Consider the following 27,569-nt stretch of genomic DNA (forward strand, 5'->3'; position numbering starts at 1 on the left):
TGGAAGAATATATTTTAATTATCCACTTTTTAAATGAAAAAAGCCCAAAAAGTCATGCAACATTGTTATTTTCTGTGGGTTTGTGAAGAGTCAAATCAGACAGACACTACCGGGAACAAAACCAGCCAGCAGCACTCTTCCACCCTCCGTCTGCAACGGCAAAACGTCCTCGGCTTTCAGAATGAGTAGGAATGAGGCATCTGCAGCTCGAGTAAAGAGGAAGAAGGAGGAGGAGGTGTTTGAGAGAAGCACTGGAGGAAAACCAAACTCCTCACCCAGGGACCGGGTGGTTTTTTTTGAAAACGTGTTTCCTAGCTGGGCCCCAGAAGAGCTGGTTTACCGTCTTTTTGGAGCAGACCTCTCCAGATGGCCCTATCCAAAGCTGAGCTGCTCTTGTTGCCGGTGGTAATCGTGGTTTTTACTCAACCCAGATCCATTTTCCTGGAGTCACCGGTGCTCTGAAATCTGTTTCCTTTGCCGATAAAACAGGCCTCCCATCTCTTTTCCTTACAGCAGAAAGTCGGCACCTTTACAACTTCCTCTAACTCTCTCCTACTCCTTATTTGGTGATAATTCAAATGTCTCCAAACTGTTTTTTTTACCTTTACAGCTTTTGTCGTAAGTCAGACTCTGACACTGTTTTCTGGAAAATTGGACACAAGTGAATAACTTCATGACGCTCCCTTTTTCAAAGCATTAGTAAATAGAAATTAGTTGACAAGGTGTCTGTGAACTTTTTCCATCAACGTCAAGATTTTAGGTTAAAATGTGTTTGAATGTATAAGAGAAGGTGTATATTTTAAGTCATGTGACTGCCCTAGTGAAAATAAAAATATGCTAAAATGTATTTGAAATACATTTTTTTTGTGCTAAGTATACTACAAATACATTTACATATTTATGTGCTTAATAAAAATACCCTGCAATTGTACTTTTGGTATACTAAACTTATATACTTCTATACTTATACTTAAAGTCTGCTAAATTGGAACAGCTAATTTTGTACTTTATGCACTTTAATTGTGTAGTAGTAGTGCTGAGATCCGAAGATCTGAAGATATACTTAAGTATATTTGATTGTGCTAAAGTGGAACTATTTCAAGTATACTTTAGGTACACTTTAAATATCTTGCATTTAAAGACATAACAGTCATTAATAGAGATATTAAAACACATTTTAGGTGTAATATAAAAAAATGTGCATTGTGCAGTAAAGAAATACTCCAAATAAAGTTTAATTATAATTTTAAGTAAGTCTTAAGTGATACAGTATGTCAATAAATATGTTAATAGATTTGTTTACTTAGTATGAAATAAATGTATTTAAATAGATTTTGGTATCGTTTTTTTTTTTTACTAGGGTGGTCACCAGTTTAAATTTTTTTACCAATTTTTAAACTTTTTTCAGTCATTAGTTCACGTGAAATGGTCCTGTGGTGTGACAAATTATAAATAAATAAATAAATAAATATGTTACAGTGTGGCAACTAATTAATTATAATACATGTTATCAATTTAATTATAAATAATTAGAATTAATTAAAATCAATTATTTAATTTCTTATTTAACTGCCCATATATCATTTATTACATTGATTAACTGATTATTCCATGTTCAATACAAGTTAAGCTTGTTTAACAACATTTGTAGCATGTTGCTTACCACAAAAAGTTAATTTATTTTATTTTATTTTAAAGGGTTAGTTCACCCAAAAATGAAAATTATGTCATTTATTACTCACCCTCATGTCGTCTCACACCTGTAAGACCTTCGTTCATCTTTGGAACACAAATTAAGATATTTTTGATCAAATCCGATGGCTCAGTAAGGCCTGCATCGCCAGCAATAACACTCCCTTTTTCAATGCCCAGAAAGCTACTAAAAACATATTTAAAACAGTTAATGTGACTACAGTGGTTCAACTCTACTATTATAAAGCGACGAGAATATTTTTTGTGTGCCAAAAAAAAAAAAAAAAACGACTTTATTCAACAATATCTAGTGATGGGGGCTTTCAAAACACTGCTTCATGAAGCTTTGAAGCTTAACGAATCTTTTGTTTCGAATCAGTGTATCGAAGCGTGAATCAAACTGCCAAAGTCACGTGAACTATTGAAGTTTCAAAGCACTTATGACGTAACGAAGCCTCGTTTACTGAAATCATGTGATTTTGGCGCTCTGAACCACTGATTCGAAACAAATGATTCTTAAAGCTTCGAAGCTTCATGAAGCAGTGTTTAGAAATCGGCCATCACTAGATATTGTGGAATAAAGTCGCTATTTTGTTATTTTTGGCGCACAAAAAGTATTCTCGTCGCTTTATAATATTAAAGTTGAACTACTGTACTCACATGAACTGTTTTAAATATGTTTTTAGTAGCTTTCTGGGCATCTGAAAAAGGGAGTGTTATTTGCTGGCAATGCAGGCCTTACTGAGCCATCGGATTTGGTCAAAAATATCTTAATTTGTGTTCCGAAGATGAGTGAAGGTCTTACGGGTGTGAGATGACACGAGGGTGAGTAATTAATGACAGAATTTTCATTTTTGGGTGAACTAACCCTTTAAAAAAGGCAAATCAAGGTTACAGTGAGACGTGAATGAGGCTGATTTTTAAAGGATTTAAAAACAGCAGAAAAGTTAAGCTTATAATTTTATAAAAGCACTAAAATGAATTCTTCTGTTAAAATGTGTGTATTTGAGCTGTCAAGTTGTTCTTGTTATTGTTAAAGCTGCATTTTACACAGAAAAGATTAGAAAGCAATATATATGTATTTTCACACTACAACCATGTTAACGTCCATATTGTTATGTCGTGGCTATATGACTAAAACAGAGAGTATTTTAACATTTATTCAAATTTCAAGTTTTGTGGTAATCAACCGTTTTTGTGGTAATCAAGATTATGCCACCAGTGCTGTTGATTGAACTTAACCTGTATTGAACCCAGAATATTCCTTTAATGTGAAAATTCCCAGTTTCACCAAGTGTTCCATTTCTAGAAGCCGTCCTGGTACCTGGAGCTCCCCACACTATGGACACAAGGCGCCTCTATCAGGAATGGTCACCACTGTCCCACCAGGAAACCCTTACATTCATCCCAAAGCCCCGGTACTTTCCATGAAATAATTCTAAAAGCACGGCATGTTCCTTAAAGAGAATAATAAACGGTGAAGAAGTGTGGGAAATGAGAGCCTCCCTTTTCATGAAATCCAATCTGTGTTTGTGAATAGATCTATAATGATGCTATGTCAATGAATGATTCTCTGAGCTCTGAATAATGAGATGTTTTATTAGCATAATTTCCCTTGATTTAGATGAGTGCTTCTGAAAATGTGGAGGTTGTGCCATTGTCTTAAACATTCGACGTGGGTGTGTGTGGGCTTATGTATTTGACTATATGTGTGTCCATGCGGATAAATGAGTGCATCATTTTCTCATAGATCCTCTTCTGCATACTTTTATTGCCTTGATACATTCAAAACGCACTTACAAACTGCTCGTGGAGAGAGCTACTTTGTGGTTACGCAGCAATGGCAATGCAAATAAAACTTTGCCTGATCTGATCTTAAAAGAAAACAAAAGACATGCATTTCTGAAATGCTCTAGTTTTGCACCCCAAGAACTGTGGTTTGGAGAATAAAAGAAAGAATACCAGTGCAGCTTCACCTGCTTACAGGAAATAGGAACATGCTGGTTTCCTGTTTCCCCCTTTGTCGTCTTTGCACTTCTATGTTGAAAACAGTCCGCTCTGGAAGCAGCTCAGTTGAATCCACCAGTTGAAAACACCTAGAAAACACCAACTAGTAAGAATCAACATGTATTTATGACTGAAAAAGTGATCAAAAGTCAGTACACAGGAGTAGAGGAAATTGTTAGATGTCATTGTAATTAATGCTTTGCACTATATGTTGAACATCAAATCTGTTTTTGGGCAGTGGGAAAACTTTCTCTGTTTTCAGTTAGTTTGACAGCTGAGCCATGGTGGGAATAAAACCCTCTCTGCGGTATTTCCAGAGATGGAGATGTGGTTAACAGATAACTAACGTCCATCTTGAGGCCAATGAAAGGGATCAGACTTGTCTTTTGTTTCAGGGTCTGAAACGCTTTCTATAAGGTGACCTTCAGCCCATCGCTATGAGCCCGTTAGACAAAGTAAAGCCCTTTCCGAGAAGAGACAGACTCAGCACGATAGATTTAAGTTGTTGACACAGCCTCTTATGTTTATGAGATTTTCCTAATTATCTTTTGATGTAAAAAAGAAAGTTGATCAAAAAAGAAAGACCATTGTCTATTGGCAATAGTGTAGTGATGTATGAAGCAGAGCTCGCACAGCATAACAACCCTTTCTGTTGGTCAACACAGTGAATTCGTGTGAGCAGCTTGAACCGTTGCGAAATCTTTTCCCCTCTCGCAATATTCCAGATTGTGTGCATTCATATTGAAATGACTGAATTTCACCCGCAAAACTCGCTGAACAATGGTAAATGTGTCCGTGCATGATAACGATTGACTTTGAATCATTAAATCTATAGCTCTGGTTTAATTTTATCCATTATATCCATCGGGAGTATTTGTTGTCTAAGGTATTGTTTAGCATTGATACAGAAGCACCTGAGGCAGAATAGAGTCAGGAGGTTGGAGAGAAGGGAGTTTCTCTTTCTCTCTCTCTCTCTCTCTCTCTCTCTTTTTTTAAATAAGTTGCATTATTTACATTTAATCATTTAGCAGATGCTTTAACCTAAAGCGACTTACAAATGAGGAGAGCAATAGAAGCAGATATACGAACAAACGTTATTAAGTTATAGACACTATTAACTTGATTACCAATCTTGAATACCTCTGACTTGTGTAGATAGTTAAATGAATTATGGATTACAAGTTATAGTTGTTAAAGTTATGAATTAGGTGCATTTAGTTTGGCAATAGTCCAGCCTGGATAGAGCAAGAGCTTGAACAAGGAGTTGTGTAGCATGAATGGAGAAGTTGTGATGAAGTGTTCGGATGGCTGAAACCACAAGCAGTTCTGTCCTGGCAAGGTTAAGTTGAAGGTGATGGTTCTTCCTCCAGCAAGAAATGTCTTTCAGGCAGGCTGAGATGCAAGTAGCTACCGCCAATAGAAATGAGGGGTAGGGTTGTGTGTCATCAGCATAGCAGTGATAAGAAAAGCCTTGTTTATGTGATGTCATGTAGATGGAGAAGAGAAGTGGTCCAAGCACTGAGCCCTGAGGCACCCCAGTAGCTAGATGTTGTGACTTAGACACCTCACCTTTTCAAAACACCCTGAAGGGCCTACCTGAGAAGACTTGAACCACTGAAGTGAATAGGGTAAATTATGAATTTCTGTTCAATTTTCTCCAAAACGTATGAATGTAATGAAATGTCCGGTGAGTAGCGCTATGGCGTTTGAAAATAACTTACCTTCTAAACTAAACCCTATCTTAAACCTAACCGAAAGTTTTAGCAAGCATGAGAAAAACAACCATGCTATTTCAGCTTGCGTCTACAAATCTTTGAGCTCTTTTACTAAGTGTTGTGACTCTTACTCGAGTCCCGCAAGTGCAATGCTGTACCAGGTGAGCTATCGAGCAAGTTTACTACATCAGAAAATCCATACATGTGGAGATGATTATATGATTCAAATGTCAAAATGTATTAGTTTACAAATTATGCACTATAGAAAAAGTATTTTGAGTTCATAACGTAGTATTATGCAAGAACCACACAAAAATATCAATAATTATCAATAATCTCCCCCCTGTAATTGTAATTTGTGTGAAAATAATTTGTGTTCATATTTTGTAATAACTGGATTAGGATTCAGTAACCTAAGATATTAAATCTACTACAGCTGCTGTTTTCATTAAACACGATAATTCACAGAAATGCCTCTTATATTTAACCTCTGTCCATTCTAACTATTAGCATCTTTCTCTTTTTTAGCCAAGCTCACTGCACCATTCAAAAAGCTTCCCCCAAATTTAGAGGCATGATCATTTTAACTATACTTTACTCCGCTCTTCGCAGTTCCTTGAGCTTAGTCTTTTTCTTGTCTACATCGTATCATTGGCTCAATTTTCAAGATGGGGTCACAAACATAATGACTGATTCAGCGACAGTCCTTTAGGGTCTTCACCATACTCGCTCGGCCGAGAGATTAATTTCCCTCCCGCCGCTAAAGTTTTTTTTTTTTTCTTTGTCATTTCCACATAAAGAGGCTAAATGTCAAGCATGCCTGACTCCCTCCAGTGACACATCTATTCCCGCAGATAATTACCATAAGGAAATTGATGCTTTAGTGTGCAGAGGGGAATTTAATTTACTCTGACATCCCCTGCATAATGCTTTCCCAAAGAAAGTGAGATTTTTCAGCCCCAGATTAAGAATTTAAATACAGCAGACTATTAAGGTGATTACCAATCTCAAACATCTCTGACTTATTTAGGTAGTTAAACTAATTATGGATTACATGTTGTTAAAGTCATAAATTAGAGGGTGTGAAAGCTGCTCAAAGATCCATGAAATAAGCAATAAGAGGATGTTTCTGTTCTTTCCTTGTTGGTTTACTTTGCTACTGGATAACTTAAGATAATATGTTTAATAGCTCTTGTTTCTCCAAGGTGAAATTAGTGAATGTTCATCCTATCAAATCCAAGAGCTAGTGCTTAGTAATAAGTGCTAAGGAATTTCTGCATTAGGTATTAAACAATGAACTACTATTTATTTATTTTTTTTACAGCATTTATTAATCTACGTTAACATTAATTTATATTATTGCTCATTGTTAATTTATATTTGTTGATAAAATAAATCTAAGGATAATTTATACAACTTTATTTAATATTAAAATGTCAAGTCAAGTCACCTTTATTTATATAGCGCTTTTTACAATGTAGATTGTGTCAAAGCAGCTTTACATTGATAACTGGTACATTATTTGGCTGCACAGCAGCTCTTAAAAGAATAGTGTCAATGCAGGCAGATCAAAGCACTGTTGAATATCAAATGTCAAGTCAAATGTCAAGTATGTATTATTATCAAAATGTATTAGTATATGTAGAAATGAACATTTACAGCATTTATTTAAAAAGTATTATCCGTTGTTATTTTGATTGTATTATCTAATGCTGACATAGAAATGTTGTATTACAAGAATTTCTCAAATGTTGTAGTTTTAGTATGTTTTCCTGCCTTTCAAATGTAACTTTATTTGCAATGCAAAACATTTTAACATGGTAAATATTTCATTCTGAGTCAATTTCAAACAAATCCATTACAATCAGTTATACATTCGCTACCTAAGTTAAAATTAGTTTTCTATATCCGTGCAACCCTATAAGACAAGCAGTTTTGAGAATGGATGGATAGATGGATGTTTTATAACTTCAAACAAGCGCACTGATGTGTCTATATGAATCAGTAGTACTAGTTTTACATTTGTTGGCACTTTTTATTTATTCCCCTAAATTTATGTCTGCATCCCAATTTGCTTGTCTATGTACTATTCTATGCCATGTTGTTGTATAAATAGTGTGAGTAGTGCGTTCACACTAAAAAAACTCCAAAAAGAAAAAGCACACTTTAAATCCCTGGATGATGCCCTTAAATAACCGAAAAAAGGAAGTGTGGAATGTTGGACACTTCATGCACTCATCTGCTGCTTTATGTAGCCAAATCAGACTCTGATGCTGGATGACAAAATAACCTTATAAAAATTCATACACTAGATCATGGGCAAACTGGGTCCTGGAGGGCCGCTGTCCTTCAGAGTTTAGCTTCAGCCCTAATCAAACACACCTGAAACAGCTAATCAATGTCTTCAGGATTACTAGAAGGCTACAGGCAGGTGATTTTGATAAGGGTTGGAGCACTAGACTGTTGAGAACATAGTGCATATAAATCCATAGTGTGTAGTGCATCATTTGGGCCGTAACTAAGAACTTTTTTGTATTTATTTAACTTTTTGCAGAAAATGCAAACTATTATCACACAGCTATATGTATAAAGTAGGATCTATATTATATCCAACTTTATTCACATACATACAGACTGAAAAAAATGGTTACTCTGTAATTATTTGTGAAATTTACTGTCAGTTTTCTAAGAAACGGCAAGTACACTGAAATAAATGTGAAGTAGAAACACTGATAGTATTTTCTTCTAAAATGTACTCCAATAATCTGTTTTATTTACAACTTTAAAAAATATATATATTTTTTTTTTTACAAAAGTGATATACTACTGTATATAGCAAACCTCAACTGCCTGATTTTCTGATTTGTCAAAATGTATCGCCCAGCTCTCTATATAAAGTTGGTTAAGTATCCAACTTCATCCTCATACATATAGTACACTTGCGTAAAGCGATTTATACTAAAGCAAATCTCAATATGCTTGATTGTTTATATCATCACAAAGTGAAACTTATCATCCAACTTTACTCTGCTAAGTGCAACTATAAACTAGATATTAAGATATTATGAACATTAACATTCACCCCTCCCCCTCCGCAACGTAATTAAAGCTGCGACAGTTGAGTGCACGAACATTCCACACTTCATTTTTCCCGTTAATTTAGTGCATCATCCGGGTATTTAAAGTGTACTTCTTTTCTTTTTGGAATTTTCAGTTTGAACGCACTACTTGGACTATTTATACTTAAAAACATCATAGAATAGTGTATAATTGGGACGCACCTAGGGATTAGTCTTAATTTTTACTTCTGATGCAGTTGCATTAAATACTGAATAGACTATAAAACAATTCAATGACAAAATGTATGTTTTAAATGTAACCTTCTGCCTTTAAATAATATGGTCAGTTCAAGAAACATTCATGCAATTTTATATTACTTATTTGAAAGAATTAAAAGAGCTGTTTATCTGTGTATTGTTCAAATGGTTGAGACTGATAAGGGATTTAGAATGTGATTAGTAATAAACAATACTTTTTACAGAGAGTAATTATTGCAGTAATCTAATTACACTGTTGAAGATGTAATTAGTAGCTAGTAATTAATTACTTGTGTAGGGTAACCCAAAACTGAATAGCAGAAAGTAAATGGTTAATGAATTGAAAATGTATCTAATTTAATGTTCAACACATAACAGTCCAAAAGTTTGTTGACTGAAGAAAACACATTCATTATCATAACCCCCAAAAGGCTACGCATGCTCTCAGCCATAGCAGTTTGTGCGAGTCATCATGCACCTCTGTGGCTCTGCGAGTCTCTTCTCTGCTCTGCTGGCAATGTCTGGAGCTAGAACACAGTTTGCTGAGTCACCCTACACCAAAAGCATTCCCTCAATGTCGTCTCTGTCCCTCTGTAATGTCACAGCCAGTTTTTACTCCATTTATTATGATATCACAAGAAGAAAAAGTTTCTGGCTCTCCAGAGGGTCACTAAATTACACAAACAACAGGTTGTCCTGAAAAAAACAAGACACCATCATCCAGGGTTCCTGTTTCACCCCACACCCAACAGCCTGAAAAAGTCCTCCTGGAGACAGGAGATAAGAGTGGCCTCCTTCTGACTCAACATGACTCAGCACCAGCAGCTCCTGAGATATGGCTACCTGGAACGGTCAAACATTTGGATCACTGGGAGAAAAAAAAAATTTTATTACGGCAATGCCACAGCCATGAGGCAATGTACCGGAAACGTCATTTAAAATATAATGACAAAACATGGGAATTAAATGACCCTATTTGTTTAAGCCAAAATTGCTTTCTAACTCATTATTTATTGACTATTTCTATAAATATTAATGCAAAAATTATATCTCTTTGGATGATTGGTAGCAGTATTGTTAGTACATCCATTCTGAGTATAATGATATATTTTAATAAAGTAATATTGAACAAGCTTATAGAACCATTGCCACCAATGGGTCGACCATCAACTTAGGCTTACGATGCTTTTGAGAAACACAGCCCTGGTCAATTTGTACTGTCACATCTTATGAAAATTTTAACTGTTAATAAAAAAAAAATAATGCATACGCAAAAAAATACCACATTTAGAGGTATTTTAAAAGCAAAACTAAAAGATGCAATTAATAGATTTGGTCTGCTGAATGCTGCCGTTCCTCCAAACGTGAAGTACCCTTCATTCAACTAGAAACTGACAGGATGTGCAGCTTTCATATCAAGCAACATCCTCTTTAATGCCATGAGGTGTGTTTTCTAAAATCTAATTGAAATCCCAGAAGATACAAATCGGTCAAGTGTGATTTGAGAGTTTTGTAGTGCACTTTTAGAAGAAAAGGTACAAACTTAAAGGGTTCTGTCAGGTCGTTTAGGGTTTCCATCATGGGATCATTTTATGGATTTGGTTTTAATTAATTTTATTTTTTACTTTATTCAGTTTTATGAATTAAACAGCTTGCTTGTAAGCATACTTTATCACAAGAAACATATTGAAATCCTTAAACATGAAAGTAGCCTATTATGTCATTTCTCCTTACAGTATATAGAACATTTTTTGCAATAAAGGTTCTTTAAAATTGAGCCAAGAACCCTAGGTTTGGCTTCATCGACAACAACATAAATGTTTTGTGGCCCAAACTTAAGTTCTGGTACACTTCCACAAAGAATTGATAACAACAGAGTCCAAAGTAGATTATTTCTGATAACAAGCAAAATAAATAAGTAAATTACATTAGCTAGCAAGTTAAAACTATGTCTAGCTAGTATTATTTTGGGGTACCAGTAGAAGTAAAGAACCGCTACTTGGCCAAACTTAAATGCGACAAAGTTACTACCAGACGCGTTCAACGAACACAGACCGGAAGTTAACTTCGGGCCAGGCGCGTAACAGTGGCAACGCGCGTGCGTCTGATGAAACCTTTTTTCTAAAAGTGTACTTTTAAAGATAATATTTAGCTTAAATTGTATGCATATGGATGCAGAGTTTACATTGGAAGTAGTTCTCCACCTTTTATTTCCACCCTCTAATCCCCATAGACAATATGCAAAGCCTTCTAATGCATTGGTCACACTTTAGTTTAGGGTCCAATTCTCAATATTAACTAACTATTAATTATGACTTTTGCCTCAATAAACTCCTAATTACTGCTTATTAGTAGTTAGTAAGGTAGTTGTTAAGTTTAAGTATTGGGTAGGATTATGGGATGTAGAATATGGTCATGCAGAATAAGGCATTAATATGTACTTTATAAGTACTAATAAACAGCCATAATCCTAGTAATATGCATGCTAATAAGCAACTTAATAGTGAAAATTGGACCCTAAGCTAAAGTGTTACCCATTTTTTATTTAATTTATGGCTCTTAACGAAAAATGTAACATTCAGTAAAGACAACATAGCAGCTTTTATTAGTTCTAATCTGAAGAGTGCTCATATTTACTATAACAGCTCTGGGACTTTTCACTGTTTGTATCATTCTGCTTATCCATTCACATCGTTCCAGATCAGAGTATGTGTGGTGCGGAGCAGAAGCGGAACAGGGAGTGATTTCACTGAAGTTGGCAGTGGACTGTGATCGCTCATGACCGTATCTGTTTTTGCTACAATCCTGCTGAATATCAACATGTCTGAGATCCGACCACAATCACAAGCCGTGCTCATATTTAATACAACAGCACTCTTGTTAGTATGTTGTTCTTAAATAAGGTATTTTAAATGATTTGAAATCAATCTGGGGCCCTTTGTAAGTTTGATGAGGCCCTCTAGTGGGCTCCGGCCCCTTTGCCCTATACAGCAATTAGGCTAATTAATGAAACAATGTAGTGCACTTATCCGCTTCTCATTTAAACAGACATCATTTCACTTCTCATTTGAGAAAAGTATTCTTCTGACATCACTAAAACAGGTGACACGAGATCAAGAGACCCCGTCCCTCTGAGAGAGAGAGAAATAAATAAATAAGAAATGATCAGTCCACTGTCCTAACCCGCCTCATCCCATCTCATGCATGGCTGCCAGTGATGGTCTACTGGGTGTCAGCTTTTATTGGCACGATACAAAGCGAAGTGCCAAGCTCCGCTGCCTCGATTCCCCGAGCAGACTCGGCCTCTGGAATAAAAGCTTGCAAAATGTCTCGCACGAGCACAGAGACATAGCAATGCTGGGCTGGAAGGAGGAAGTGCAGTGGAGAGGGGAGGGACCGCGCACAGAGTTCCAGACTGCTGCCGCGGCGCTGAGAACTTGTGCGCATGGAGCGGCGGGGGACAGCTGGAAGAGCTTCATACTGCAAACTCAAGGAATAGCAGGTAAATAACCCTCACGGGCCTTTCCAAGTGACACATGTCAAAGAGTTAATTAAAATGTACAATTTAAGTAAGTGAGAGTGAGAAGAACTGGCGTAATGGAAGTTTTTGTCCTGAACTCTGTAGCAGGTGCAAGCGCTTCACATCCTCTTGACATGGCGAAAGGCGTGTTCGTCGCGCGCGTAAGCGTAATTACATTACTTTTGCGCGAGGGCTTCTTCGTCAGTAGTTTTAACTATAGTTGATATGTTTTACTTTTCTTCCTCTTTTCTTTTCTTTTTCGCCTCATCGTTTTATTTTTTCCAGTTTTCCATATGGAAAAAGTTTCCCGATGTCCCAAACGTGGAACTGAGTGGAATTTTTCCCGGTAATTGACTTGATAATGACATTAAAATATACGAAATGTATTCCTTAATTGTGTGTGTTGTTAATATTTCGTTTAAATTCAACTTTAAACGTTACTTTCATTATCTTACCATACGCACCTGTTGCTCAGTATGAAAATTCCTCACTATTTTTAGCAATATGGAGTTTTGAGAACACATTTTCTTTGAAAAATAAAAAAGCCTGTTTTAATAACATCCCCATTTTTATCAGTAATATGTCTGGGGAAATTTATGAAATCGAAAAGTTAGTTTTGTCCTTCCAGCTAAGAATGTGTTTTTCAGAAGTAGTTTTTAAAACATTCATTATGTACCAACAGAATCTTTCCATCCATTTCACTTTCATTTTTACTCGATTTTCTTCAGTAATTAAATTCAAAGTGGTTGAAACTTAATGTGATCCTTATAAAGTGATCACAGCAAGTTAGTTTTTACTTAATAATACTTTTAAAAAAATATATATTAGGCTATTTTTTTGTGAGCAGTTTTTATTACTATTGTTATTATTATTATGTGCAGTGATAGACAGGCGAAAATGACTTACACGATGTCTTTGGTCATTTCTTTCTCCGTGGATCCGTGAGTGTCTCGAGTTTCTCTTTTGTGCCCTTGTTTGGTTTCATGTACACTCGTTAGTGCTCACGGAACGAGTCATATGTGCAACACAAGAGAAACTGTATTGATCGATTGTGTAAAAATACACCGCGCGCGAGAGACAAAAACACTTCTCACATTATTAGAGATAAATGATTCATCTATTTTTTTAAGACAAACAATAGACAAACAAATTTTATTTTACGAAGATACGAATAATTACCAATTAAAAATAATTATCAAATCTGTAATGTAGGCCTTCAAGAAAACAATAACCGCTTTTTTATAGTTCCGTACAGTTTTTAACTTACTGAGGCGATTAAAACAACTTTAATCTATCTTTTAAAGAAAGAAAAAAGGATGGCTTTCACATCCGTTCACTTAAAATAACAGTTTCACAGTTTATGTTTGTAACTTTTTCCGCATCTCAATAGCGTAATACCTCTATATATGACAACATTTATTGCACTTTGTTTCAGGCGTGTTTGAATGTAAAATCTATTTTACACGTTAATGTGGCACCTTAAAATGTGCGCAGAGAAAGAGAGAAATGAAATGATGAAGTGAATAAAACGAGTGTTCTCAATGGCAGAGTGATGAAGTGTGGCCAATGTAAATGAGGCTTCTAAAGTGAGCTTCTTTTATTTCTGTGACAGCTTCAGAAAGCAGTTCCTGCATATCATCTTTGAAAGATAGCAATCACTCTATCCTACGCCCTCAAATGTGATGAAATACTCACTGATGCAAGGCAGGCCAGTCAATGGATATCCCATTTGACAAAAGTTACAGAGAAAAACTAAACAGCTTTTAGAAGTTCAGCTCTCCTAATTAGAAATCATTATTTTTACAGTGTTTATACCATTATCCAATATGTACAAACTATGCAAAAGAGCCACATTTGTAATTTCTGAAGGCATGTTTATAATTGGTTTATTAATGTTTATTTTTATCATATATATATATGGGTGAATTCAGCATGATTGGGAAACTTTTTGCCATTGAGATGATTTGAAAAAAGTATCCTAATATATATATACATAGATAAGATAAACTATTGTTTGTAACAAGAGAAAAAAAGGAACGTGGTGAAGATGCTTGCTCACGGAAAATTAATATTAAATTAGTGCCACCTGTGTGAACCAGAATATATTAAACATTCTTCAGGTGTCCACAAGGAATACTATTACATTTGTCTCATGTTAGAATATTCATTTGAACTTACTACAATTAAACTAAACGGTTAAATGAATATATCAATGAATGAATAATTGAATAATAGATTACATTATTTAAGCTGAAAGCAGCAAAAGGCTACATTTGTGTTAGCATCAAAATATTTATTTGAATGAGGCATCTGTGTTTGTATCATATTTAGAATGGGGGGAAAAAAAAAAATATTTCTGCTATGACTTAAATCATTATTGCTCCCACTGAAATCAGGAAAAATTCCCAGAATTGTTTTGCATCCTTTTATAATATTGCTGTTTTATGCAAAGGCAAAAATTCCACCATTTACCCTCTGCAACTCTTCTTGACTCATAACAATAAGATGTCCTTTATGTAATCGTCCCTGAGTGAAATGATGAAACTGCACTTGGTGCAAGTAGTTCTTTAGTTAAGTCATACTCACCTTTGAATGGCTCTAAGCGCTGCTTTGGCATTTTGTCTGTTTAACGGTTTTGCAGTGCAGAGTCTCCACCCATCTCTTCAACTTTTTTCACACATTCATCTGTTTTCCTAGCCTTTACACTCCTTTTTCACACAAACACACACACACACACACACACACACACACTAATGGTGTTTTAAAACCCACAGAGCTCTTCCTGTCGCTATGATAATATGCTTGACTATGCTAATCTCCTGTCTTGACTGTGACCAGTTGTCCTACACACCGAGGTCTGACAACACAAGCAAAAACTGCAGAAAAAAAGAAGTAACTGAATGTGTGAATTGAGATAACATTTGGGATAGTGACAATTTTATTTTTACTACCTGTATTTATAAAAGGTCAGGGTAACACTTTATTTTTGATGGTCCCTTTTGAACATTCTGTTGATTATAAGTTACTTTGCAACTACATGTCAACTAACTCTCATTAGAGTATTAGTAGACTGTCTGTTCAATATCTGCTAACTCTTTGTTGTGATGGTCCCCCAACAGACATTTTACTGACTATAAGTAACTTTGCAATACATGTCAACTTGTTCTAACCCTACCAGTAATACTCTCCTAACACTTTGATAGTTAGTAGACATGTAGGTGCAACATTACTTTAGTCAACGGAATGTGTGGTAACTTTATTTTAAGGTGACGTAGTTACACGTTACTACATGTACTTAATATAGCAATAACAGTTAATTATGCGTAATTACCAGTAACTAACCCTAACCTTAACTCTATATTAAGTACATATAGTTAATTAATATTACTCAGTACCTATTTGAGTTAGTACAATGTAACTACGTCACCTTAAAATAAAGTGTAACTGAATGTGTTAAAGGGATCATCAAAATAAAGTGAAACCAAAGTCTGATCAGATAACTGATATGATAACTAGTCCAGAGTGGCTTAAGTGGGAGAATAAAGCAAGCATTTTCCTCTGGTTAAAATAATTATGCATGAGGAGTATTTTTACTTTGTCTTCCTCGCTCTTTGTCTACACCATCACTATTTCCCCTCTCACATCTGCTCAGAGAAGGGGGCGTAGGGGAATACCATACCGCCATCCACCTGATGCACTCTACTTCTCCACTCCATAGAGCCGTTCATATGTCTTAGTTATGAAAAAAACAGTGCATCAACCTTCAAGATGATAGATGGTTAGTTTGTGGTATGAAGAATGCGTCACATATGATGCATTTTTATTGCACCTAACCCAAACCCAAATCTGACCTGACTATAACCTCAATCAACATCTTTTAAAAAGCTGCAACTTTAACCACTTTGCACTTACATTAAAAAAAAAAGAAATGATAATAATAATTGCAAAACATTTTTGCTATTTTGAGGTTGAATACTGGAAAAGTCAGCGGTGTGATTGTACTGTACATGTAATTACAAAAATTAATTACAGCTGCAATTACATGCATGTATTTTTTTATAGGTACAAAATAAAAATGTGTTTTAAGTGCATTGTATCTATTTATAAATTTAAATATTAGAAAATAAGGTTACACTTTATTTGGTAACACTTTATTTTACAGTGTCCTTGTTACACATGTTACATGTAGTTACTATATAGTAAACTAAAACTAAAAATTATGCATAATTACATGAAACTAACCCTAAACCAAACTTAGTCCTAACCCTAACCCTATAGTAGGTACATGTAGTTAATTAATATTACTCAGTACTTAAATGTATAATTACACTGTAACAAGGATGTCTTAAAATAAAGTGTAACCCACTTTATTTTAGTGTCCTTGTTACATGTGTTACATGTAGTTACTGTAGTAATAATTATAAATTATGCATAATTACATGCAACTAACCCTAAACCAATCCCCAACCCTATACATGTAGTTAATTATTATTACTCAGTACTTAAATGCATAATTACACTGTAACATGGATACCTTAAACTAAAGGGTTACACTTTATTTTAAGGCATCCTTGTTACAGTGTAATTATGTATTTAAGTACTGAGTAATATTAATTAAGTACATGTGCTTACTATAGGGTTAGGGTTAGGATTTGGTTTAGGGTTAGTTGCATGTAATTATGCATAATTTTTAGTTATTACTATGGTAACTACATGTAACATGTGTAACAAGGACACTGTAAAATAAAGTGTTACCATAAAGTGTTACCTTACGCTTAATATAAAGTGGGACCGATCATTTTCAAAAATCCCCAAAATAATACAATAAATGCAAATATTTTTCTCAGTATGACACTTTGAATTAAAAAAAAAAAAAAGTCCAGATAAAACATTTCCTCAGAATGAAACAATGGATTTCTAATTTATACAAATATTCACCCATGAGTCAAACTTTGACATTTTTTTTTATTGCAAAAGCTCCACCTTAGGATGCCAACTTATTATCATAAATTCACCATTTCTCAGGTCCTGTCAGATTTCAGTTATAATTCAGTGTTGCTGGGCCACTGAAACAGGTTCTTATCAAGTTTTGCCTGCGTTTACCCAAACCATGTTGCTTTTGATGGCAACATGTGCCTCCTGGTAAAAATCAAAGCCAGACCACTGGCAAGAAACTGGCAAGGAAGCCAAACGCCTTCCTTCTATCCAGATTGGGCCACTATCTCACAGTGGCCAATTCTGTGAAGTGTTGAAAAGATTGTTGATGTCCCATTTAGACAGTCAAAGAGGTCTGTGAAGATCCATGAGCAGCTCCTTGGTCTTCATAACAGTTGATCTGATCTGCGGTTTGCATGTAAAAATGTCACAGAGTCAGTAAACTTACTAGTGACATTGTGCAATCAAAAATGATTTATATTGTATATTTTTAAATATGAGAATCAGTTAATGCAGAATGAGTAATTTCTTCAGAAATTTTATTAAGAAAATGTTCATGTACTTTGTCAGATTCACAGAAAAAAGGGTAAGAAGTCATCTAAACAACTACTTTTTAAAATACAGTATATTCAGAGGAAAATATATCATCTTTTGAGTTTTTATAATTTATACACACACACACACACCACAAATGTAGATTTGCATATAAAGATATGAATGAGAGAAACACACACAGAAAACATATTTCTCTTCAGCTAAATCACATTTAATCGCCATTAGCTTGTCGTGTCCACCTGCGATCCTTTACCCACCACTGACCTTTAACCTTCTCCACTGGCACTGGCACATATGTATCTCACGGCAGACGAAAAACGAGCCCTCATCAGGGTTTCGGGCGTGCGAGCTGGTCGTAAGTCCTCCGAGAAGTGCAATCCCCAGGAAGACTGGGACATTGCGACAGACGGTAGGCCGCTGCTTTCCCACTATTTGTTCCAAGTGCGTGGAGCCATCTGTCATTTAAAAACAGGAAGGCCTACGTCCCCGTTCTCCCAGGAGCTCTTTTCAGCTTGCTTGGCTATTTTCAGGAACTTCACTGCTCCCTGTGTGGCTGGCGGGGCCGGGCGTGGGGCCCTAGCGGGAGCGTCTTGAAGTGGCAGCGAGGCCGAGGCTGTTGTGCCCATCTGCTGTGGGCCCAAGTGGCCGCTACATTATTAATGGGGCCACGAGCGCTGGTGACTTCTCAGATATGCAGGCCTGGCCTGAGGAAGTGCTCACCACCAACTCCTTCTGAGGAGTCAAAAAACATTCATTTTGGCCCCCCTCACATTTTCTTCTCGTGCTATTCTCTCAGTGAGTTATTTCCGCCTAACCTTTCCCTTATTTCTTCATCTGTTCATTTCTTGTCTCCGATAAATCTGCTTTTTTTAATTTGTACCCTCGCTGTCGTCTTCCCTCTGTCACCTTACTCATTGCACATCTCGTCTATGTTTCCGTCTGCGTTCTACATCTGTGTGTGTGTGTGTGTTAAAGAGGAGCAGAGAGATGCAGAAAGAGTTGGGCTTGCCGGGCTCACCCATGCATGCTCAGTAAATTAGTGTGAACACGGGCGCCAATCAGCTGGCGATGCCAAACACCCGCATCCTCCATGACCCCGGGCCATCTAATTTTCTGCTTAATTTTGCGGCAGTCAGTTTGCATTTTTGGATGATTATGTGGTGGGAAATTAACAATAAATAACAAATGTGGTCTGAAAGCCTGTTCCTTTCGAGACTCCCCACCCCATCCTCGGCCTTGTACTCCACCAAATATATTCTCTTAGTTCACCCCGTCTGTCAGAGCGGTAATGAAAATGTCTGTAGTTCTTTGTAATGTAATGTGGAAGACAGTGGTGTGTGTGGCTGGAATGGGGCTGTTCTTGCCAGGGTGATGGAGATACACAAAGAAAGGCCATTCTCCTTTAATCACCAACCACTTCTCTTATACAGGGTTATTTTTGAGGCAGCAAGCGCTGATGATACACTTTCTCTCTTACTTTTGCTCCTTTTAGAATACCTGCACAGGATGGAGACAGAGGAGGCACAGGAAATGTCCCAGATAACAGGTAAGAGTCGCCTCTCATATGCTCAAAGCCACAGAAAGGTCTAGACGATCAAAACAGTCAAGCAAAGATAACCGTATTTTGACTCTTCAACGACAGCCTATGTGTAAAGGTCTGTCTCATCAGATATATGTTAATGCATAGGTGATTCTAGACCACATTTAGGAGGCTTCACCTCACAAAAATGTCTGATTAACTCTTAAAAATATGTCATTATATATGACCTCTTGCCAGTTTAAAGGAACAAAATAAAAGTTTAAAACTTAATAGGGTTCGTTCACCCAAAAATGAAACTTCTGTCATTCCAAACATATGACTTTTTGACTTCTGTGGAACACAAAAGAAGATGAAAAATGTCTCAATGTTCTTTTTTTTTTTTTTTTTGTCCGTACAAGGAAAGTCAGTGGGGTCCCTTGTCACCTTGACTTTCATTGTATGGACAAAAACATTCATCAAAATATCTTGGTTCTGCAGAAGAAAAAAGTCACGGTTTGGAATATCTATCACTCATCTGAAAGCTCTGTGTTCCAGTGAAATACCAAGTCAAGTACATCCAAATGGTACATTCTCATTACTGATATACATCTATACTGACAAAGAGATTCAATTTTAAACTATACATTCAGCAAGATTTAAACTTGTGACCTCTCGCACTTGTTTCTCTGTGTCACAACACCTCAAGGATGACATCTGGAATCGGCACAGGGTTAATGCAAACACTTTTCCAGGAAAATAGATAAATGGAAAAAGGGAACACACTCTGAATGTAGTAACCGGGTCAGCATTTGTGCTCTGTCGACATTTTCATATCTAAATAAAGTTATGAAACTTGCACAAGACTCATTATAGTGAGCTCCAATCTTTCTGCATTAGTGAGAATATATTTTACACTCTTTAGTCTTTTGAGGTTTGGCTTGCTATTTGGCTTGCTCAGTGGCCGCAGTGGAGGTGTTTGAGGAAACAGCTTTAACTTGAGCTTAGATATACCCCTCTTCAGGACTGCTAAATAATGTTGGCGTCCCAGACAGCAACATAGTGTTGGCCCAGATCCGTCCCACATCTGGTATGTGGCCGGATATGGGCCAACACTATGTTGCTGGGGAAGTTGGGGAGGTGGAGGGATGCTGAAACAGCTGATGCTGGAGCAAGGTGAGCTGCTGCTCAAATGCTCCAGCAGTTGAAAGATTAGATGGGTCCACCCCTCCAAAAATTATGTTTAGGAATCTCACTAATGCTTCTGAGTGTCAACAAGGGGGATACAATACAACCCTGCGCAACCACAATACAACCCCCTTTTTTTTTTTGAAGGGGAAGTGTGCAAATTCTATGGTACTAGTATCACCAAACGGATTTACAAAAATAATAGGTGTGTTCAGTTTAACCGATCAGTGCGATTTGCCGCTTGTAGTCGAAGGAGTTGAAAACTGAAACATAAAGTAGGACACTTTCTGATTCCTGAAGTGATGATTGCAGTTTTTTCATATATTATCATAGTGGAAGTGGATTATCAGCAATATTTGTCAAATACACAGACGTTTCAGATGTTTTCATGTAGCAACCAAAAACACTTTTCATTCAATACTGCTTATTCAGCACCTGTATCTACAAGAACAAAGTTTAGCATAAGCCTATACTATTTAAATACCAATAAAGCGGGGTCTATATTTTAAATCAGTTTTATTTAGATAAACATTACACAACATTAATATTAAATGAAAAGAGTTTTACTGTTATAAAAACATGGATGTGTGAGCATTAGCAGAACTGAAGGTGTCAGAATTAACATAAAACACAAGTGATCGTTGCCATCAGTGAATCCGGCTAATCGTGAAACAGCTGTGATGTTATCCAATCTTGTGCAGCCACTCTGAAGAAGCTGTGCAGAATGAGCCAGCCGACTGCTCTCGAATTGCTCTCGCTGCTCTCTACTTTTAAGTATTGGTCAAAGTAACGTGGAATCTGCACTGTCTTTAGTTGGACAAAATTGCTAACCCACATGCACTGCTTTAAGTCAGATATCGATCGATCTGCTAAGTCGAACACACATAATGACTATTTTCAAACAGGTTTCCTGAACACTCAAACCACCTGTCACTGGTCAGACAAACAGATAGCCAATGCCACTGGTTGAGTCAATGATGGGGAATCAGCCTACAAATGGCTTACTTATTAACCCGAAAAATTTTAGATTAATCTTTTCATCTCCTAAGGTAAAGTATGCAAAAGGGATTGGTCTGAGTCTATATTGGTAACTTCTCTACTCTCTGCTTAGGAAGGGACAGCCCGACTGCAAACGAGGGGGGAGAGGACCAAGATGAGGCTATGCCTGTTCCTGAAGACTTGTCAGCCAGCACGGGCCTCCAACACAACAACCGCACAGACAAACCACTGGGTGAGTCAGACCAGCCTAAGCTGGGACACAACCACAAAACTACCTCATTTACACATGCAATACTCAGTCTGATATAGCTCCCACTGCAGCCCACTCTTAAGGTCAACCCAAAAGATAAAACTTTAAAATGCAATGCTACACATGAAAAGGATCTTACGTTCTTCCTGCAAGATCACAAAGCGAGTGCACTAGATTGTTTGAGGGTTCGCAGGGTCCGAAGCATTCAATTTAGCTCATGATGCGTATCTTCAGCTTTTGTAATGAGATCATGCCTCTTTCTTTTTTTCTATTGCCACACATAGAAAAGAAAAAAACATCAAATCGAAAAGGAAAATCTGTAAACTTTAAGTAAAACAAATTAATTATTTTCCTCTCATCAGAGTAATAGTTACTGGTTCCTGAAACCGTGGGATATTTAAACAACAGATTGCTAATTTTACACTGAAACAGTGTTTACTCACTGACTGAACCTACACATAACATGCTCAGTTGTGCCATGAACTATTTAACCCACACTTATTAGGAAATTTTTCTCTACTTTTTTTACACTTCTCTTCTTCCTTTTGTACTTCTCTGGTTTATTCTTGAAATTCTGTATTGCGTTTCTTGTTTTTTTCCCTCATTTTTAAGTCCTTTTGGATAAAAGCATCTGATTAAATGTCTGAATGAATAAATGTAAATTCAAATTTTATTGAAAAACTATTAAAACAATTAGTTTTCCAATGTCAAAAACTAAAGGTAAGTTTGGGGTCAGTAAGATTTTTAGATGTTTTAAGATTTTTAAGTCTCTTATGCTTATCAAGGCTGCATTTTTTTTTATTGTAAACACACTGTCAAAAATTATTTTTATGATTCATCAACATTTTTTCTTTTGTCAAAACAACTTGAGTAATTTAATGTGGATCAGATAACATATTTTGAGTTTCTGTTGATTAAACCAATCACCTTTATTGTATAAACTAAATTTTTTAATTTCAGTGAACTCAAAATTAAGGCAACCATGTAACTTTTTTAAGTTAAACCAACAATTCTTTTTTACAGTGCAGTAATATTATGAAATATTATTACAATTTAAAATAGCTGTTTTTTTATTTTATTTTATTATATTTTAAAATATAATTTATTCCTGTAATGGCAAGTGAAATTAATTTCAGTGTCACATGATATCTCAGAAATCATTCTAAAATGCTAATTTGGTGCTCTATTATTATTATGCTTTATTATCAATGTTAAAAAATGTGGTGCTGCTTAATATGTTTGCGGAAACTATGAAACATTTTGGATGAATAGAAAGTTCAAAAGAACAGCATTTATTTGAAATAGAAATCTTTTGTAATAATGTAGTTTTTTTTCTGTCACTTTTGATCAATTTAATGTGTCCTTGCTGAATAAAAGTATTAATTTCTTAAAAAAAAAAAAAAGTCATACTGACCCCAAATTTTTGAATGGTAGCATATAAATGAAAATGTCATGTGTGAAGGATAGGTGGTAACAAAAAATGTAAGTTAGTCTTTATATTAATAAATATAGTGTTAGCAGTGTAAATAGAAAGTGGGTTAACTAGAGGCGAAAATGGGTGGGAATAAATTTGGCTAACCAGAAGTTAACAGATGGCCTGTTTAATATCTTGATGTATTTTAGTTTGGAATTTTCCCCTCCAGAAGTTCCAGATTAACTTGGACTTAATGCGTGACCCGCTCACTTTGAAGCTACTGAAAGTAAAAAACAGAGTGAGTGAGAGAGAGAGAGAGAGAGAGAGAGAGAGAGAGAGAGAGAGAGAGAGAGAGAGAGAGAAAGAAAAAAAAAAAGATGTGAGAGGAAACTGAAATAGGATGTGCAAGAGTTTCCTAAGAAGAACTTGCCAGAACTCAGTTTCAACACTCACTCAGGGAGATAAAATGTTCAGGAGCAACACTAGATAGGCGCAGTATCGCAACATATGCGAGTATACGCTCTCTTACACACAACTCTGCACCTGCACTTTTGCCATGCTTTCACTTCAACTGCCACGATATTCACACACTTCCACACACCCACCCACTTTCAAATGCAAGTCCAAAAGCTATGCTTTACTCTCAGTAAAATAGCGCATTCATATCTGCCTCCTGCGTTGCGTATATCAGGAGCAAAGTCAAAATCATATCAATAAAGTAATAAGAGACCATAGATGCTGACGGAGGCTATAGCATATAACTGTTGAACCACCCCTTGTTAGTCATCTGTTTGAATTGATGGGATGACATTTTGAACACTAATAAGAGTATTAAAATGGCATTTAACTCAAAATGACACTTGTTTTTCACACACAGTTCTCAACTTTACATTGAAGAAATTCCCTAATTGAGATGTGAGTGTATTTAAAGAATGTATAGAAAGAATAATTTAGGACATATATAGAAAAAAAATTCATGGATTGTTCGAGAGAAACAGGGAACTAAACTTCAAACACTCTGAACTCTTGCATCAGCAAAGGTTTGCGTGAATATGTGTGTATGTGCGTGCATCTGTCTGCATGTTGTCCCTGAAGATATAATCAGCCAGTTTGTGAGAGGATGTGAAGACTGTATCTTCACTGTGCATCATTGCTTCTCTGATTAAGTGAGTATCTGTGCAGACTGTGCAGTATACGCTGCTCAATCAGATGCGAGATGACTCTCGGAGAGCGCTGTGTATTTGCTTTCCTGCCACGATGAAAGACCTACAAACTCCTTTATGATTATGAAAACATTTGCGTATTGAAATTTAAAATCTGCGAGTAAAAAGAGCCAAACCACATTTTCCTCTACAAATGGAATGTATAGTTCAGTAGGAATATGAGAGAAGTCAAAAAGTCATTGTGACCCTTGGAAAAATGAGAAGTGTGCTTAATTGTACTGAATGTGTGCAAATGTAGTGTACTTCACATTTTAAAAGTATATATATATAAAAAAAAAAAAAAAATGTACTGCCGATAATATAATTTGGTTGCACTTTATTTCGATGGTGCACTTTAGACATTCTACTATAAGTAACTTTGCAACTGTATGTCAACTAACTCTCATTAGAGATTGTTTGATTAGGGTTAGGGTAAGTAGGATAAGTTGATGTATCGACCATCAAAATATAGTGTTACGTATAATTTTAATAAAATAAAAAGACCACTTGAGTATACTTAAAGAGAGAACACTTTTATGATTATGTTTACACGTTTAAGTGCACTTTTGAAAAGTGCACTTTGTAATAATGTCAAAAGTTTTAATTTTAAATCATTATGTTGAAAACTTTTGTCAGGCTTTAAAGAAGTACACTTATTTGTAGTGTGTTTTTTGACATTACATTTACAGTTAATCTATTTCAAATGTACTAAATTGCAACTTCACTATTACAAATGTGTAATGAGTGTAAATGTGTGCAAATATATTTAAATACATGGAAAACATGTTTCAATAGAAATTACATAAAATATATATTTTAGTTCACCATAATTGCTTGTCAGTACATTCAGTGCACGTTAACCATATTTCAAAGACAGTAAAATTATAGATGTACTTAAGCGGGTCAAAAAGCACTTTAAATTTTAGGTAATTGCATTTGATATGAATTTAAATTATATTACATTTTCATTTAATTGCATTTTAGTGTCCGAAAACATTACATTCAGTTTGCCCTTAAGTATATAATTTCCATAATAGTAACTCTTTTTTTCTTTTAAAGTATGCTGAAGTGTACTCCTTTTTCACAAGGGGAATTGCTGTTCACACCCTCTGTAATGTGATATATTTCTTAGTGAAACAAGATATTCAAAGAGATAAAATGGACAGGAATTGTTTGGACTATCAAGTGTAGTTTGCTAAAACAATGCATAAATAGCTATTTGGCTATTAGTTATCTTTCTCATTTAGCTAGAAAAGTAAGCCGTTTTAGACAAAAAACATTTTTATAGATTAAAGGTGCAGTAAGCGATTTCTGAGAAACGCTGCTGATATTTGAAATCACCCAAATAAACACGCCCCTTCATTGCTCCGCCCCCAAATGCACGAACACGCAATGCAAGAGTGGATGTCTCTTTATCATAGCTGAAGTGAAGCAAAATAATGCTTTGCAAAAACATAAAGTGAAGATGACGAATGACAAGGAAGAACAAAAAATGAATGTACAGTACACAAGAGTACATATATTAAAGCAAGAGTTGGTTATTAGTCACCAGCAGCAAACCAGCTCCAGACAAACAATGGCACTCAAAACTGATGTTACTCTAACTAACATTACAACAACAGCATATCTTGGTTCTGTGAAACAGCAAAACAAATGTTACTCGGAGCAGAAACAACGCAACCTCTGCGTCCATTTTCTAGGGTCTCTACAGCGCTGGAAAGCTTCTCTAATATTAACATGAGTCCTAAACTTCTTGCCTGATCATAAGCCTTCTTTTGTGATATTCCTCTGACCTTTTCTCTTTTGTAATGTCTCTCAGCCATCTCTCTTTCTACAGTCTATCTTCAAATCTCCCTCTTGCTCATGAGTGGACACGCCCCCTACTGCTGATTGGCTACAAGTGTGTTGTGGTGCTCAGTCCGGTCCACTTTCAACAGGTTTCTCAGAAATCGCTTGCTGATACGGATAAAGATTACAAAAATAAACTATTTAATTCCATTAAATCACGTGCACCGACAAATCATTCACAATAAGACCTAGAACATCCATTACGAAAGTAAACAGTCCTTTCTGATTTCATTTTAACTTTAAGTTGTGGTAAACAGTTTGGCTTGATCATTTAGTATTTATTAGCACTGCATGGCAAAATCGCTGTCCAGTGAAGTGCAGGAAGGTTTTCATGGTGCGGAGCAGATTTTATCATGTAATTCCTCTTTTTAAATGTATGAAGGTGATGGCCTGGCCTTAAACCTGTTGCCATATCAGAGGCAAACATTTCACTAGCAAGTTCCTAAAAATGTGAGCGAAAGCAGGGTTTTTTTTTTATCACATCTCACACACATATGCATACACATGCATGCTAAAACATACTCTCACCCACCCAATGTGGAGACGTGGTTAACGTGCATGTAGCTCTGCTGTACCGCATAAGCTAAAACATGGTTATTTTCAGTGCCTCGACTGAAGCATAAACGAAAATTAATTGTATTAACTCATGCAGAGTTACATTCATTTATAGTGCCCTCATCATGAATACATCCCTTTGCTAAAGTGCAATGTTGTGATCATTTTTGTTATCGATGTGGTGGAGGGTCACAAGTTCAAACCCCAAAAAGAGTTTCTCTGGAAATAAAAAAAAAAAAAAGAAAGAAAGAATTTAATCTAGTTTAAAATTACACAGTGATGTTTGTGATGTTTGCCTGTTATGTCGTTCTCTTCTATGTAGAGCTCTTTTGTTTGTCCTTGTCTGTGGCTTTTGACACTTGCTTCCCAAAATGGGTAAATTAGGATGTGTGACAAACGTTATACAAAGTAAAAGCTCCTCTTCCCATCCCCAGTTTAGTCACAACTTCCCCAAAAGATCCATGAGAGACTGTATCATGACAACAGGCCTAGTTCCCTCTGCCAAACTCAGGTCACATCACACTGGTTAAATCATCATATCATATAAGCAGAAAGGCTGTCAGTGGATCTGTGTGTGTGCGAGAGGAAGAAATACATCCTTTTATGGGTGTTAATGGAAGATTGCTTTCCTGTATTGACTTTGTTATTAACTGCCGTAATTCATTCACACATTGACACTGAAATCCATATAAACCATCCTTAAAGTAAACATAAAATGTGGTTACAACATGTTTTACTTAATCGGACATACATTATTAGAGTAAAACAGAATATTCAGTAGGAAAAAAATGTAGGGCGGCCAATCGGAGCCATGATGTTAAAAAGTATGAGGGATTCATATTGTAGCTGAAAAGGA

General features: G+C 35.9%; 1 protein-coding gene and 1 long non-coding RNA gene across 7 annotated transcripts in view; one reads left to right on the plus strand and one right to left on the minus strand.

The window, feature by feature from the left end:
- LOC127524928 (uncharacterized) lies at window positions 1-16,123 on the minus strand. The gene is made up of 3 exons (XR_007933200.1): window positions 13,158-16,123; window positions 3,017-3,788; window positions 1-643 (listed from the first exon to the last, which is right to left on the minus strand). It is a non-coding gene; the product is annotated as an uncharacterized LOC127524928 (long non-coding RNA).
- The window catches only part of ikzf1 (IKAROS family zinc finger 1 (Ikaros)), a 26,468-nt gene continuing 10,269 nt past the window's right edge, over window positions 11,371-27,569 (plus strand). The window contains exons 1-3 of one of the 6 annotated variants that reach the window (XM_051916981.1): window positions 11,371-12,233; window positions 19,234-19,287; window positions 21,557-21,676. In XM_051916981.1, coding sequence (XP_051772941.1) covers window positions 11,936-12,233; window positions 19,234-19,287; window positions 21,557-21,676 — 472 coding nt within the window. In that variant the 5' untranslated portion in view covers window positions 11,371-11,935. The remainder of the gene's footprint in view (window positions 12,234-19,233; window positions 19,288-21,556; window positions 21,677-27,569) is intronic. The other 5 variants (XM_051916976.1, XM_051916977.1, XM_051916979.1 and 2 more) reach the window with 5 other exon arrangements.

This window comes from Ctenopharyngodon idella, chromosome 13, assembly GCF_019924925.1.
Source record: "Ctenopharyngodon idella isolate HZGC_01 chromosome 13, HZGC01, whole genome shotgun sequence".
Lineage (NCBI taxonomy): Eukaryota > Metazoa > Chordata > Actinopteri > Cypriniformes > Xenocyprididae > Ctenopharyngodon > Ctenopharyngodon idella.